At 48.5% G+C, this 17,545-nt stretch overlaps 1 protein-coding gene across 1 annotated transcript in view; it reads left to right on the top strand.

The window, feature by feature from the left end:
* Positions 1–17,545, top strand: part of RDM1 (RAD52 motif containing 1) — an 88,225-nt gene that overhangs the window by 23,020 nt on the left and 47,660 nt on the right. The window contains exon 4 of the mRNA XM_030221017.1: positions 7,981–8,137. Coding sequence (XP_030076877.1) covers positions 7,981–8,137 — 157 coding nt within the window. The remainder of the gene's footprint in view (positions 1–7,980; positions 8,138–17,545) is intronic.

Below are 17,545 nucleotides of genomic sequence, written 5' to 3'. Positions count from 1 at the left end.
ATGCAGGCCCCCCCTGGGACCGACCTGCGTCGGCCCCGGCCCCGAGGAGGCGTGAGGATTCCACATCCTCCTCGTCAGTACCGAGGAGTGTAGATAACGGGCGTCGAGCGAAGGCAAAGAAGCACCGTCATCGAGCACTGGGGAGCCGAGTGAGTCGGCACCCGAGAAGCGTCGGCGCCGGGAGGACCGCTCACTCTCCATTCAGGAGGTGCCGATGTGTCGGTCGTCCGGCAGCCTGGTACTGACTCTCGAGCCCCTTCGAATTCTGGCACCGACTCCTGCACCAGCCCCGCAGCCTTTTCCGATGCAGGTCTCGATGAGCGTCTCTGGACCATTATTCCAGAGCTTCTGTAAGGACTGCTCCGTCAGTCTTCTTCGGTACCGGAGGTGCTTGCGCCTCCCATACCTACTGCTGAGAAGGCATATGGCCCATGGCCTGTGAGGAGGTCCCCGCCCTCGGTACCGGAGCCGGTTACCACCCGGGTTGACTCTCCCTCGACGTCGGTGGAGGAAGCTTTGCAGGAGTCCAGGCAGGAGTCGACTTCTCGACATCCCCCGCGAGGACGTCGATCCTCAAAGTCGAGACAGGCTCAGGTTCAGGCTGCTCTGAGAGCTTTTGTCCGACACCAAAGAGGAGCACTCATGGGGAGAGGAGGAAGACTCCCAGGGGCTTCCTTCTGATCCTACTCCGCCTATTGAAGTTAGACAGTCTCCACCTGAGAGTCTTTCTTTTTCATCTTTTATGGGAAATGTCTAAGGACATTCCATTTCCCATGGAGACTATGGGTGAGCCCAGGGCTGAGATGTTCGAGGTTCTGGATTATCCTTCTCCACCTGCAGAGGTTGCAACAGCCCGACCCCCCCCTGCGCAATACACTCAGGGAAATGATGTTGCGGAATTGGTCTTGCCCTCTCTCTAATTCAGTTGTCAACAAGACGTCCAAGTCCCAGTACAGAGTCCATGGTGAGCCTGTGATGGTGAAGGCCCAACTGCCTCACGATTCTATGGTGGTGGACTCTGCTCTCAGAAGAGCCAAGAGTACTAGAGACTATGCCTAGGGTGCCCCTGGGCAGAGAGTCTAGGACATTGGATTCTTTTGGGAGGTGTACGTATCAGGCTCGAATGCCAAGATCCAAACATACCAGCTGTACACCAGCATTCACTTGCGGAACTCGGTGAAGCAACTGTCCAGTTTAGTTGAATCTCTTCTTCTGGAGCTTGCTGAACCTTTTCACCATGTGGTCAGGCAGCAGAAGGCGTGTCGCAAATTCCTGGCCAGGGGGGCTTACGACACTTTTGTTGCCGCATCCCGAGTAGCTGCTCGGGGTATCCTGATGTGCAGACTCTCATGGCTGCATGTCTCAGGCCTGGATCAGAAGACCCAGCAGTGAATGCCGGATGTTCCTTGCCGGGGGGATAACTTTTTTGGAGAGAAGGTTGAGGATATGGTCGATATCCTCAAGAAGCATCATGATGCTATGGATTCTCTCTCCCGCCGGACGACTTCTGCTACTACCTCCTCCTCTAGAATGTATTTTGGAGGGAGGAGGAGTGCTCCCTATTTTTATAATAGGCGTAGGTACACTCCTGCCTCTCGACAGCCTGTTCAGGCTCGCTCCCAGCAGGTTCGCTCTCGTCAGTGGTGTGCACCGAAGGCCCCTCCGGCTCCCCAGCAAAAACAAGGGACGGGTTTTTGACTGGCTCCAGAGCAGCATAGCCGAGTTAAGAGTATCCGTGCCGGACGATCTGCCTGTTGGGGGGGGGAGGTTGATATTTTTTCACCAAAGGTGGCCTCTTATAATCTCCGACAGGTGGGTTCTTCAAATAGTCCGGTTGGGGTACGCTCTCAATCTGGAATCAAAACCTCCAAATTGCCCACCGGGAGCTCAATCCTTCAGCTCCCAACACAAGCAGGTACTTGCAGAGGAATTCTCCACCCTTCTAAAGGCCAATGCGGTCGAACCCGTTCCACCAGTTGTAGAAGGGCTGGGATTCTATTCCAGGTACTTCCTTGTGCAAAAGAAAATGGGGGGATGCGTCCCATCCTAGACCTAAGGGCCCTGAACAAATATCTGGTTCGAGAAAAGTTCAGGATGCTTTCCCTAGGCACCCTTCTTCCAATGATTCAGGAAAACGATTGGCTATGCTCTCTGGATTTAAAGGACGCCTATACTCGCATCTTGGTGCTTCCAACTCACAGGAAGTACCTTCAATTTCGTCTGGGAACTCAGCACTTTCAGTACTGCGTACTACCCTTTGGTCTAGCATCTGCGCCTAGGGTCTTTACAAAGTGCTTGGCAGTTGTCGCAGCATCGCTACGCAGACTGGGAGTGCATGTGTTCCCTTATCTTGACGATTGGCTGGTAAAGAACACCACGGAGGCTGGAGTTCTACGATCCATGCAGATTACTATTCAACTGCTCGAACTGCTGGGGTTTGTAATAAATTATCCCAAGACCCACCTAGTTCCAGTTCAGAAATTGGAATTCATAGGAGCTCTGTTGAACACACGGACGTCTCGAGCTTATCTCCCCCAGGCAAGGGCGGACATTCTTCTAGCCTTAGTGTCCTCGGCTCAAACATCTCAACAGATCACAGCTCGGCAAATGTTGAGGCTTCTCGGCCACATGGCCTCCACAGTTCATGTGACTCCCATGGCATGTCTACATATGAGATCAGCTCAATGGACCCTAGCTTCCCAGTGGTGTCAGGCTACAGGGGATCTAGAGGATGTCATCCATCTTTCCACTGATTTTTGCAATTCCCTCCAGTGGTGGACCATTCGCTCCAATCTGACCTTGGGACTTCCATTCCAAATTCCTCAGCCACAAAAAGTGCTAGTGACGGATGCATCCCTCCTGGGGTGGGGTGCTCATGTAGATGGGCTTCACACTCAAGGAGCTTGGTCCTTCCAAGAAAAAGGTTTTCAGATCAATCTCCTGGAATTGCGAGCGATCTGGAACACTAAAGGCTTTCAGAGACCAGCTGTCCAATCAAATATCCTAATTCAGACAGACAATCAGGTTGTGATGTATTACGCCAACAAGCAGGGGGGTGTCACCGGATCTCGCCCTCTGTGTCAGGAAGCCGTCAGGATGTGGCTTTGGGCGCAACAGCATGGCATGCTTTTCCAAGCCACGTATCTGGCAGGCGTAAACAGTCTGGCCGACAAGTTGAGCAGGATAATGCAACCTCACGAGTGGTCGCTGAACATGGACATTGTCCGAGAGATCTTTCGAGCGTGGGGCACCCCCTCGGTGGATCTCTGTTCACGCTTTCCAAAAATACTAGGACTAGGGGGCATGCGATGAAACTACAGTGTAGTAAATTTAAAACAAATCGGAGAAAAATTTTCTTCACCTAACGCATAATTAAACTCTGGAATTCGTTGCCGGAGAACGTTAGTTTAAAAAGGGGTTAGACGGTTTCCAAAAGGACAAGTCCATAAACCACTACTAGATGGACTTGGGAAAAATCCACAATTCCGGGAATAACATGTATAGAATGTTTGTACGTTTGAGAAGCTTACCAGGTGCCCTTGGCCTGGATTGGCCGCTGTCGTGGACAGGATGCTGGGCTCGATGGACCCTTGGTCTTTCCCAGTGTGGCATTACTTACGTACTTATGTACTTATCTCTTTGCCACTCAGACCAATCACAAGGTCCCTCAATTCTGTTCCAGGCTTCAGGCCCACGACAGACTATCATCAGATGCCTTTCTCCTACATTGGGGGACAGGCCTTCTGTGTGCGTATCCTCCCATACCTTTAGTAGGGAAGACTTTGTTGAAACTCAGGTAAGACCACGGAACCATGATTCTGATAGCCCCGTTTTGGCCCCATCAGATATGGTTCCCTGTTCTTCTAGACTTGTCCTCCAAAGAACCATGGAGATTGGAGTGTTTTTCAACCCTGATCACTCAGAACGAGGGGTCGCTGTCACACTTTCCAAAGCAGGAAACTGGGTTTGTGAGCCCTTGGACCACTGCCGAGGAGCGGCAGCTGCAGGCAAAAACCACCCCTGAACTGGTACCCTGGACTGGAGTTGCAGCAGAGGCAAGCAAGCTGGAACAAGCAGAGCAGGCACACTTACACTTCACCTGCGCATGGGTGCTTTTCACCAGGAGTTGAGCCCCTGGCTGCAGGACTTACTGGGCAAGGCAGGACTGGATACCCACTAGGCTGAACCAGGACTGAGGGTCAGAGGGGAAAGGAACATATCGGGACAGCAGGGCAAGGAAGGGATAAGCTAAAAGACCAGACTGAAAGCTGCAAGCAGCCACTAAAACAGGGAACAAATACTGAGACAGAGGAGACAGGACTGGAAGCTGCAGAGCAGCCACTTAAGACACAAACAAACAAGGACTAGATACAGAACTACAACTCAGAGACAAGACTAGAGAACAAGCAACAGCCTAATCTAAACTACACACAGACTAACTACAACAGACAAGAATCTCAGGCAAGAATCAATACAATAAAACCAGACTAGGCAGACGTGCACACAGCACACCGACAAACCTCAGGGCCTTAGGCGATGCAAAGGCAGAAAGTTTCCAACTGGCTAATAAGCCCAGCAGCAGCTGAGGCTGAGCTGCAGCAATCACCAGGAAACTACGGGTGCTGTGTAGGTTCAAACAGAGCAAGTCTTCCAGTCTGGAAGATCCGGACCGGACTGGGCTGAAATCTGGAACGGGTGACAGTAACCAGACAGTCCATTGCAGCCACCAGATCTGGCCACCAGATGGTGTGAGGAAGGAGAGCACGAAACATGGGCACAACCGTGACAGTCGCTTTTACATCCCAACCTCCAGTCTCTGGCTCTCACGGCCTGGATGTTGAGAACTTAGAAGTTGCCTCTTTAGGTCTTTCAGAGTGTGTCTCCCGAGTCTTGCTTCCAGGAAAGATTCCACAAAAAAGTGTTGTTCTTTTAAATGGAGGAGGTTTGCCGTCTGGTGTGACAGTAACGCCCTAGATCCTTTTTCTTGTCCTACACGAACCCTGTTTGAATACCTTCTACACTTATCAGAGTCTGGTCTTAAGACCAACTAGTAAGAAGCCACCTTAGTGCGATTAGTGCTTATCATTTCCGTGTAGAGGGTAAGCCCATCTCTGGACAGCCTTTAGTTGTTCGATTCATGAGAGGTTTGCTCTTGTCAAAGTCCCCTGTCAAACCTCCAACAGTATCATGGGATCTCAACGTCGTTCTCATCCAGCTGATGAAAGCGCCTTTTGAGCCACTGAATTCCTGCCATCTGAAGTATTTGACCTGGAAGGTCATTTTCTTGGTGGCTGTTACTTCAGCTCGTACAGTCAGTGAGCTTCAAGCCTTGGTAGCCCACACTCCTTACACCAAATTCCATCATAACAGAGTAATCCTCCGCACTCACCCTAAGTTCCTGCCAAAGGTGGTGTCGGAGTTCCATCTGAACCAGTCAATTGTCTTGCTAACCTTTTTTCCCCGTCCGCATACCCGCCCTGCTGAATGTCAGTTGCATATATTGGACTGCAAGAGAGCATTGGCCTTCTATCTGGAGCGGACAAGCCCCTACAGACAGTCCGCCTAAATGTTTGTTTCTTTTGACCCCAATAGGAAGGGGGTTGCTGTCGGGAAACGCGCCATCTCCAATTGGCTAGCAGATTGCATTTTCTTCACTTATGCCCAAGCTGGGCTGACTCTGGAGGGTCATGTCACGGCTCATAGTGTTAGAGCCATGGCGGCGTCAGTGGGCCACTTGAAGTCTGCCACGATTGAAGAGATTTGCAAGGCTGCGACATGGTCATCAGTGCACACATTCACATCACGTTACTGCCTCCAGCAGGATACCCGTCGTGACAGTCGGTTTGGGCAGTCGGTGCTGCAGAATCTGTTCGGGGTTTAGAATCCAACTCCACCCTCCTAGGCCCTGTTTTATTCTGTTCAGGCTGCACTCTGTTAGTTGTTCTTCGTAGGTTAATTCTTATGTCCTCGCCGTTGCGAGGCCCAATTGACCCTTTTTTTTGTTTTTGAGTGAGCCTGGGTGCTAGGGATACCCCATCAGTGAGAACAAGCAGCCTGCTTCTCCTCGGAGACAGCGGAAGATACATACCTGTAGCAGGTATTCTCCAAGGACAGCAGGCTGATTGTTCTCACAAACCCTCCCTCCTCCCCTTTGGAGTTGTTCTTGTTTCATTTTTGCTATTCATTTAACTGAGCGGGAGCGGTCTCGCATGGGCGGGAAGACGGCCGCACATGTGTGGTGGGCGTGCCCCATGCGCTGGACCTCCCGCGAGACTTTTGGAGTTTGCTAGGGAAACTCTCTGGTTCTGAGGGGCTGCCGTGGACGTCACCCATCAGTGAGAACAATCAGCCTGCTGTCCTCGGAGAATACCTGCTACAGGTATGTATCTTCATTTTCCTGGACCATGCCCTCCTGGCTGCATTCCTCCCATGTCACTTCCCCCTTGGGTGGGACTATGGGTTTTAAGGTGGCTCTGAAACTATGAGGGAGTATCCTTAAGGGAAGTGGCAGTGTCCGGCAGACTCCCTCACACTGTCGTATTTTTAAGTATTTTATCTGCTTTATAGCTACAAATAAACGTTATCCGCTTACTTGGGTTATTGAACTGAATATTGCAGCTTAATAGTTAAGTACCTGCCCATGGACCACCCCAGCACTAGCTGGACTCCACAGCAGTCAGGGGTAGATGCACTATAAAAACATCGTTAAAGCCCTTCCCTTACCGATTCCTTAGCGAATTGGTAAGCAACGTAAATGCATCATGGAAATGGCATGCAAATGAGCTGGTCGCTGCTAGCTCATTTACATGGGATTTCCTTCCAAGCCAGTCGGCTAGCTGAGCATGCGCAGAGCAGCCAAGCGTTCTCCTGGCTGCTCTGCGCATGACAAGGACATCCTTCACTGAATGAAAAAAAAAGTTGTCCCGATAATCAGGAGGGAGATCAAAGGGCTACGAGGAGGATCCCGATGCTGCTGGCAGCTATCGGCAGCTTCTGCTCCGGCCGCCTTGCTCCTTTCTGTCTGCCCCGGGGTGTTAGCAGCATGTCCAATGCCCCTCCTCCTGGTCTCTCTCAGCCAATCACAGCGCATTTAGCTGTCACTGGTGGAGGGGCATAATCGAAAGAGATGTCCAAATAGTTTTTTGATTTGGACGTCCTTGCACGTCTCTCTCTGGCGGTGGTCATTACAGAAAGACACCATCACAAAAAAGTGCTCATCAGGGACGTCTTTTTTTTTTGTTTTTTTTTTTTTTGTTAGCGAAGGATGTCCATGTTAGGCATTTTAGAAGGACGGCCCTGACGAGCACTTGGATGTGGCTAGGCAAAGGTTTCCGGCTGGTTGCTTTTTTTTGTTGTTTTGAGTGAAGGATGTCCATAAAGGACGTCCCTGACGAGCACTTGGGCGTTTTTTTTTTCCCGATTTTTTTTTTTTTTTTTGGAGGGGGGGGGGGTTAAATTTATAGAAGTTTTTAAGGCGAATAAATCTCGCGCAGCCCCCAACGAGAAGTACAGACTTCCTGTAAGATTTTCCACAGGCAATCGAAAAACAGTAGTGCATCTCATTACAATACAATTTATACACATTATAATACTAATTTGCTCATCTGCATTCCGTTTTCGTTAGCTGCTACCGTGATAAGACAGTGCCCTTTTGTGCATGTCCTGGTTTACTACTTGCACGTTAAACTGGCTAGAACCAGTTTAAAACCCACGTTAATGGCTCGTTAATGGCTCGTTAAGTTTAGTGCATCTGGCCCTCAGTGCCCAGTTAAGTGCCACTGAATATCAGTTGCCAGTGTGCTGAACACCATTTAACTGGGCAGGAACTCCTCCTGCCCGGTTAACTGGCTTTGAATATTGGGCCCAATGTTTTATAGCATAAATGCAAAATTCAGCAAGAGCTACCAATTTTTTCCCCCTTTGCTGGGGAATCCTTTCACTGTCTGGCAGCAGCTTCAATCTCCTCTTTGTCTCCCTCAGCTGCAAAATATTTCTGGCTTGGATGAACAGGAAGGCATGGCACAGACACAAGGCTACAGCATGAAATATATTTGCATAGTAGAGATTGTACTGCATAATCATGGCCTTTGCAGCCGAGGCGTTGCAGTAGCAGAAGAACTGTTAGAAAATCACAAAGGTAGAAGTATTTCTCATATGTTTGTTTGTTCTCTCCAATAGGTATCTCTCCATACTTAGTCCTATTTAACTCATTTCGGTCCAGAATAGAAACAGGATATAACCACCAGTCCAGGAAATAACTTGCTGCCATCTCTTCATGCCTAACACATGCACACACAGGTTATTTGTTAGTAGTTTTGCAGTATTAACATAGTTTTACTCCTGTAATTAGATTTTAAGCTAACATAATTAAGGTTTTCCTGAGCTCATCCTACCCAACGGTAGTGGTTTGTGTTTTGTTTTTTAAAGCACAGTGTTACCATACCTCCTTCTGCCCCCCCCCCCCCGCAGATGAGTGATGCTGCTCATGTGCCTAAGGAGAGACAACTGTAATCTATAGGCATCTGCTAGGTTGAGGTGGATAGAGAGAACATTGGAGAGAAGAGGCGCCTGTTCTGAAACCAAAAGTTAATTTTTTTTCTTAGAAGTCAAACTTTGAAGACAAGCAGGCCTATTTATTCTCACAAGTGGGTAATGTGGCACCACGTTGCCTGTTCTGGAGATTATAACGAGTTTGAGAGCTTTGTGGAGCGCAAGACACGCTCCACCACACATGCACGAGTGCTTTCCTGTCCACTACGAGGGCGCGGTTACTGCAGTTTTTCTTCTGCAATGAGGAGAGGACTACGTCTGTATTTTCTCCTCACGCTTGGTTCAGAAGAGCTTCTTTTTGTGCCTTTTTTTTTTTTTTTTTTTTTCTTTGCCTTTATCCCTTCTTTTCTCATATTTTCTTAGGTTTTTCCCCCAATTTTTAAGTTTCTTTTCTTTTTCCGTGAGTTAGACTGCATTTTGGCCTACTCTCTGGTTGTGTGTGACCTCCCTCCCCCCCCCCACCCCCCCCCCCATGGTGCCTTGCCCCTTTTTTCAGGCACCATCTCGTCCTTTGATATGGCTTCTGAAGTTTTTCCTTCCATCCCCACTAAAGTTCTCAGTGGCTGTTCTGGTCCAATCTGATGATCTCTGGCAAAGACACCCATTCTTGGTGTATTCAGTGTTTAGGGCCCGACCATAGCCCTGCCAACTTCATCCTTGTTTTTCGGATGAAGAAGAGGACGCAGGTTGCCAGAGAGGCTCAACGCGAGAGAATTTTTGGAGGCAGGTCAGAGTCCTCTGCATCGAGGTCAGCGGCATTGACGTCGAAGACTGCATCAGGAACATCGGTCCATATAGCTGCTATGAGACCCATAGACATTAGGAGCAGTAGTCTGTTGGGTGGGTCGACACTGGCTGCTGGACAGGGCCCCCGGGACCGACCAGTGTCAGACCTGACCCCGAGGCGACGTAAGGGTTCGACTTCGTCCTCATCAGAACTGAGCAGTCTCGACACCAAGCTTCGGGCGAAGGCCAAGAAACATCAGCATTGGCCGTCCTTGACACATGGTGTCAGGAGCTCCAGGGAATTGAGGGAGTTGACACCCGAGAAGCATCGTCGCCAGGAGGATCACTCCCCTCTCCATCAGGAGGTTCCGATGCATCTCGCCAGGCAGCCAGGACACGACTACCATCTTGACCCCATCAGTTCTGCAGCATGTCTCGGAGCCAGCACCCCAGTCTTTCCCAGTGTTGGCCCTCCATCAGCGTATCTGGACCTTGTTCCCTGAGCTGCTGGATGGCCTTTTGCAATGGTGTGCATCAGTATCGGGGGGGGGGGGGGGGCTTGCCTACCCTACCTCCTGTTGCGGCTCTAATTTGCATTCAGCCTGCGGTGTGGCTCGTCAACTGCCACCCAAGCCGGTACCCCTTCAATGTCGGCAGAGGAAGCTTCACTGGAAAGGCAGGAGCTGACTCCTCAATGCCCCTCTTGGGGATATGGCTCCTCTAAGTCGAGGCAGAGGAGGATCCAAGGTACTTTTTTTAGGCTGAGTCCTATGGCATCCCCTCTGAACCCTCCCCTCCACTTGAAAGGAGAAAGTCTCCGGAGAGCCTTTCGTTCCCTTCTTTTGTAAAGGAAATGGCTGAAGCTATTACATTTCATTTGGAAGTGGAGGATGACCCAGGGCTAAGGTGCTCGAGGTCCTGGACTATGGAGGGAGGCATTGTCCCTCTCCACAAGGTACTCAAGGAAGTCCTCGATAAGAACTGAGAGTCCAGTCTGTCAGTCCCTCTCCTGCCTAAGAAGATTGACACCGTGTATCGGATCCATAGCACACCTGGTTTTGATAGGCCCCAGTTGCCTCACAATTCCATGGTGGTGGAATCTGCTCTCAGAAGAAGGGCCAAGAATTCTAGAGACTATGCCTCGGTGCCCCCAGGCAGGGAAGCTAGGACCTTGGACTCCTTTGGGAGGAAGATATTCCAGGCCTCAATTCTCATGTCCCATATCCAATCATACCAGCTCTTACAAGCGTGTACTTGTGTCACTCGATCCGTAAGCTGTTGGACTTGGCGGACTCTTTCCCACCGGAGCAGGCCGAGTCGGTATGCCAGTTGGCCAAGCAGCAGAATGCATTTCATAAGTTCTTGGCCAGGGGCTCATACAACACCATTTGATGTGACATCCAGGATCTCTGCTTAAATATAACAGTGTGCAGACTCTCATGGTTTCGTGTTTCTGACTTGGAACAATCTGTTCAACAGAGATTGGTGGATGCCGGGGGGATGACCTTTTTGGAGAGATGGTTGAAGACATCACTGACCAAATGAGGAAACACTGAAAACCAACTCTTCTCTCTCCCACTGGGCACCTTCTGCATCAGCCTCCTCATCTAGGAGGGGTGCACACTACTCACAGAGACGTAGGTATGCCACCACTTCTTGCCAGCCTGTTGAGGCTCATCCCAACGCGCTCATTCTTATCAACGGCTTGCGCCTAAGGCCCCTGCTGCTCCCCAGTCAAAGCAAGGGATGAGCTTTTAACTGTCTCCAGCAGAGCATAGCCGCAGTAAAAGTGTCCGTCCCAGACGACTTACCAGTCGGGGAGAGGATGGAGTTTTCCTACAAAAGGTAGCCCCTTGTAACCTCCAACCAGTGGGTTCTTCAAATAGTCCGCCTCTGATATGCTCTCAATTGGCTTCAGAAACCTTCAAATTGCCCACCGAGAGCTCATTACTTAAGTTCTCAGCATGAGCAGGTACTTGCAGAGGAACTCTCTGCCCTTCTAAAGGTCCATGCAGTTGAGCCCATTCCACCAGGGGAGGAAGGGCAGGGTTTCTATTCCATGTACTTCCATTCCAGGTACATCCTCGTGCAGAAGACGGAGGATGCATCTGATCCAAGACCTAAGGGCCTTGAACAAATTCCTCGTCAAAGAAAAGTTCAGGACTGTTTCCCTGGGCACCTTTCTACCGATTATTCAGAAAACGATTGGCTATGGTCTGTGGACTCAAAGGATGCATATACTCATATCCCGATACTTCCAGCCTATTGGAAATATCTCTGATTTTGGCTGGGAACACACCACTACCAGTACCGCATATTGCCTTTTGGCCTCGCGTCATCTCCCAGTGTATTTACTAAATGTCTAGTGGTAGTCACAGCATTGCTTCGCAGACTTGGGAGTCCATGTGTTTCCTTACCTCAACGTTTGGCTGGTGAAGAGCATGTCAGAGAACAGTATTCATGAGTCCTTGCAGAGGACTATTCTGGTGCTAGAGTTACTAGGGTTCATTATAAAGTACCCCGTCTCATTGCCTACTAGGGGTAAGGTTCGTTATAAACTACCCCAAGTCTCATCTTCGCCCTGCTCAACAATTGGAATTCATTGGAGCCGTGCTCAATACACAGCAGGTTTGCGCCTTTGTCCCAGGACCGAAAGCAGACACTCTAGTCGCTCTAGCTTCTCAGGTTTGAGCCTTGCAGCAGGTCACATCTCGGCAGATGTTGGTTGCTTTTGCCACATGGCTTCCATAGTTTGTGACACACCTTCACATGAGATCCACCCAGTACACCCTAGCCTCTCGGTGGTGTCAGGCTATGGGAAATCTAGCAGATGTCATCTGAGTGTCTCCAGAGCTTGTTTACTCTCTCCTTTGGTGGACCATTCGATCCACTGACTCTGGGACTACCATTCCAAATTCCTCAGCCTCAAAAGGTTCTGATGATGGATGCATCTCTCCTAGGGTGGGGAGCTCATGTAGACGGGCTTCACACTCAGAAGCTTGGTCCCTCCAGGAAAAAGGTCTTCAAATCAATCTTCTGGAGCTCCTGGAACACTCTAAAGGCTTTCAGAGATTGGCTGTCCAGAAATTGTGCTCATTTAAACAGACAACCAGGTTGCGGTGTATTACATCAACAAGCAGGAGGGCACATCACGCACTCTGTCAGGAGGCCGTCCGGATGTGGTGCTAGGCTTACCAACATGAAATGTTCCTGCAGGCCTCTTATCTGGCGGGCAAAAACAGTCTGGCTGGCAGGCTGAGCAGGGTTATGGAACCACACAATTGGTATCTCAGCATGGGTGTTGTCCATGAGATCTTCCAAGTGTGGGGTACCTCATTGGTGGATCTGCCACTCAACTGAATCATAAAGTCCCTCAGTTCTGTTCCAGACTGCAGGCATATGACAGACTAGATTCATTCTTCCTGCATTGGGGGACAGGTCTTCTGTATGTGTATCCTCCCATTCTTGTCATGGAGAAGACTTTGCTGAAACTTGAGCAAGACCAAGGGACCATGATCTTGATCGCACTTTACTGGCCACGGCAGATCTGGTTTCCTCTTTTTCTGGAGTTATCCTCTGAAGACCCGTGGAGATTGGAGTGTTTTCCGACCTCACCACGCAGAACGAGGGATCAATTCTGCATCCCAACCGTCAGTCTCTGGCCCTCACAGCCTGGATATTGAGAGCCTAGAATTTGCTTCTTTGGGTCTGTCAGAGGGTGTCTCCCAAGTCTTGCTGACTTCTAGGAAAGATTCCACTAAGAGGTGTTACTTTCAAATGGAAGAGGTTTGCCGTCTGGTGTGAGGGCAAGGCCCTAGATCCTATTTTCTGCCCTTCACAGAGCCTGATTGAATACCTTCACCTCTCTCTGAGTCTGGTCTGAAGACCAATTCAGTAGAGGTTCACCTCAGTGCAGTTAGCGCTTATCACCATGTAGAGGGTAAGCCCATCTCTGGACAGCCTCTGGTTGTTCGCTTCATGAGAAGTTTGCTTTTGTCAAAGCCCCTTGTCAAACCTCCACCTGTGTCATGGGACCTCATTACTGCCTGGAGCAGGATACCCGACACAATAGTTGATTCGGGCAGACAGTGTTGCAGAATCTGTTTGGGGTCTAGAATCCAACTTCACCCCCCTAAGCCCGTTTTCTTCTGTTCTAGGCTGCACTCTCACTCAGTTTGTATGTAGTTTCAGGTTGATCTGAGTTATGTCCTTGTTGTTTTCGTTGAGCCTGGATGTTAGGGATTCCCCACTTGTGAGAATAAATAGTCCTGCTTGTCCTCACAGAAAAGGAAGATACTTACCTGTAGCAGGTGTTCTCCGAGGACAGCAGGCCTTATATTCTCACAATCCCTCCCACTTCCCCTAGGTGTTGTCTCCTATTATTTTATTATTCATGCTGTAGAATTTAACTGCAGTAACCGCACCCTCGTGGCGGGCGGTAAGGCACTCGCGCATGCGTGGTGGATCGTGTCTTGCGCTCCACAAAGCTCTCTAATTCTTGTTATATGCAGCGCCATGTTACCCATTTGTGAAAATATAAGGTCTGCTGTCCTCTGAGAATACCTGCTACAGGCAAGTATCTTCGCTTCACCTCTCAAGTCCTCAAGGTACTGGAATTCTACTTTTTCTCATTGGCTTATTGCCTCATTGGCTTATTTATTTTATTTATTTATTTATTTTAGATCATTTATACCCCACTTTTTGCCATGTAACGCATCAATAAGAATTTTGACTCTTTAGCAGAATTGTTTTTATCGTCTGTGCCATACCAGTCCATACACTTGTGTCCCACTTGTTTTTTTTTTTTTTTTTTTTTTTTTCCTGTTCCTTCCAAATAGCAGATGGAGGTAGAGATACTGAACTTTTCCATTGACATCACCAATATATAGGCTGGTGTCTCCTGAAATTAGTATTTCTCTACCTCCAGCAGATGGTATGGTTGATTTTTGGGCTGGTGTTACAGGTCTGAGGCCTGGCTCGTACTTTGAGGTCGAATCTAATGGCCTTTCTCATGGGATTCAGTCTTCTGATCTTACCCCAGTAGAATGCAGAGTCTGACTATTCAGCCCCAAATTACTAGCTTGGGCCGTCTAAGGACCTTCCTGCAGCACTATACAAACTTGTAACAAAAAAAAAAATGGCTTCTCTCCCTAACTTAACTTTATTCACCAGTTCATCAGGGGAATAAGGTTAGTTAAAAAAAAAAAAAAAAAAGTCCACCTGTAGGAGTGAGCAAAAGGGACAGCAGTGAGTCTTGAGATTCGTTCTCCAGGTGGGCCATAGACAGAGGCAGGTTTGTAATCACAGGCCATATACTTGCATCACTGACTGGCCAGTATGCCCACCGCCTTCAGGAGCCACGGGCTGAGTACGGCCACCGGTTATTGTGCCCCACCAGCCATAGGCCATTTCTGATGGCGGAAAGAGCAGGAGACCTCAGAGTACCGGCCTCAGAGTGGCTGCTTGCTTGCACTATGCGACCTGTAGTCCCTGATATTTTGGCAGTAACAGCAGCTATTTTGGTGCTGTTTGTGCTCACAGGGCAGCTAGAGCAACAGCAGCCTTCTTCTGATTAGGGGTCCAGACCAAATGGTCTCCAACAGATGGTATGGCTGGTTAAGGAGGCCCTGGCTAGTGAGGGGGCTCCCCCCCTCCCCAGCTGAAGAGGAGGTGGAGCAGTCCTAGCACAACTTGGGACCTGAGAGCCCCTCTAAGCACCACCATTGGGGGCTGAGTATCAGAGGTGCAGGCCTACCCTGGATGAGGGAGCATTGGGCCCAGCGGAGATCCCAGTTGAAGGTGAAAAGTGTTCATACTCTCCTCCTTGGTTATTTCACAACTGGATTATTGTAACTACTTATATAAAGGTCTTCTGGTCAAAGATATACACTGCTTACAGATCAGATTGTATGAGGCTGATCAATACAGATGAGCCTGTATTCCCATCAGAACTGCTGAGCTCCCATTCTTACTGTAAGCCTGCATTTACTTTAGAACTGTTAAGCTCCCACTTTTACAGCTGTCTACACATTTATTAGAACTGCTGAGCTCCCATTCTTACTGTAAGCCTGCATTTACTTTAGAACTGTTAAGCTCCCACTTTTACAGCTGTCTACACATTTATTAGAACTGCTGAGCTCCCATTCTTACTGTAAGCCTGCATTTACTTTAGAACTGTTAAGCTCCCACTTTTACAGCAGTCTACACATTTATTAGAACTGCTGAGCTCCCATTCTTACTGTAAGCCTGCATTTACTTTTAGAACTGTTAAGCTCCCACTTTTACAGCTGTCTACACATTTATTAGAACTGCTGAGCTCCCGTTTTTACAGTATTCTACACTCTTATTAGAGCTGCTGAGCTCTAACCTTTATTGTAGCCTGTTCTTGGGGAAGGCTTTCCTCAGCCATCATCTTTCACAACGTAATTTCAAACCAGGCAGACTGTTGGTGATACCAGAAAGCACCCCCCACAATAGCTCCTTGCTTCTGAGGCTCTACTTCTATCAGAACTGCTGGTCTCTCACTCTCACTGTGAGCCTGTATTCCCATCAGAACTGCTGAACTCTCACTCTGAGCCTGTATTCCCATCAGAACTGCTGAGCTCCCACTCTCACTGTGAGCCTGACTTATAGGTGTCCAGGACTTCACTCCCGAGCATCTGACTGTGAGTAACCTATATATCCTAAACTGACACCAAAATGAACACAATCAAAATACTTCTGGTAATCTACTCCCTTTCACTGATCCACCTAGCACTATCCATCCCACTCACAGAACATTACTTCATACCCACCCTACAAAATCACCAAAGACTGATCAAACATTCCACACTCCACCTAACTTACTCTCATCACACTAAAGGAAAACTATTTAAACATGGACATCACCAACAAAACGAGAGGGAAGACCACAACAAACACACATCACCCAAGGAACGACAACTAACAAAAATCCATATAACACCAAACCTAGAAGCCCCATACCAAATAATCCAGGTAGGCTACATCAATGCCAGATCCGTAATCAACAAAACAACAACAATATCAGATTGGATCACCTCAGAAAACCTCAATCTCATCTTTATCAATGAAACATGGATTCACAACCAAAATGACCCCATAATCCTTGAACTGTGCCCGCCAGGTTACAAAATTACCCACTGAACCAGATCAGAAAAGAGAGGTGGAGGCATAGCACTAATATACCGAGAAAAATTCACCACCGAAACCACAGCCGCCTCCATAACACCCCAACTAGAAATTGCCTCATTTAGAATCCATAACAACTCCCTAACCGATCACCTGAATTGCGTATTATTTTACAGACCACCCGGCAACTGGAAGGAAAGTCAGCCCACCTTCATGGACTTCATATCAAACAACTGTGTAAACAACAATAACATACTGCTACTAGGCGACATTAACCTTCACGTAGAAGACCCCAACTCCACAAACGCACTTGAATGTAAAGACTTCCTGTAGTCCTGGGATTTTAAATGGCCCCACATGCAAACTACCCATATCAAAGGACATACTTGTAGCACTATAGAAATGATAAGTAGTACATTGGACCTCCTATCACATAAACTATCTACAGACAATAACCTATTAATAACAGACATCAAATGGACAGCAATACCTAGGACTGACCATTACAAACTGAACCTAACTCTAAACTGGCGGAAGAAGGGCTCAAGCAGTACACCAGAATGTATTATTTATACTACAAGAGGGCAAATCGATCCACAAATATTCTGGCAACGAATATACGACAACGAATGGACAACACACACTGATTCAGCAAAACACGCTTCGAAAGTGCCAAACCCCTCCGAGAAAAGTTGCACTGGCTCCCAATCAAAGAACGGATCATCTTCAAAATCTGCACCTTAGTCCACAAAATCTTATACGGCGTAGTCCCAGAATACATGACAGACCTCATAGATTTACCAATAAGAAACAGTCATATCATCAAGATTCTACCTAAACCTACACTACCCAAATTGCAAAGGACTGAAATACAACAACTTACATAGCCGGCTTCTCCTACATAAGCGCACAACTATGGAATGGGCTCCCAAAAGCTGTGAAAACAATCCACGACCACTTGAACTTCAGGAAATCCACTAAAAACCAACCTCTTCAAAAAGGCCTACCCCAACGACCCCACATAACCCTCTTCACCTACCAATACAGTGTGACTATGATCGAACAGGACAACACGCAATCTTCATCCATTCCAACCCTCCACTTATACCTCATACGATCA

The sequence above is a fragment of the Microcaecilia unicolor genome, chromosome 12, assembly GCF_901765095.1.
Source record: "Microcaecilia unicolor chromosome 12, aMicUni1.1, whole genome shotgun sequence".
Taxonomy (NCBI): Eukaryota; Metazoa; Chordata; class Amphibia; order Gymnophiona; family Siphonopidae; genus Microcaecilia; species Microcaecilia unicolor.
This window is presented reverse-complemented; position numbering and strand designations above follow the sequence as displayed.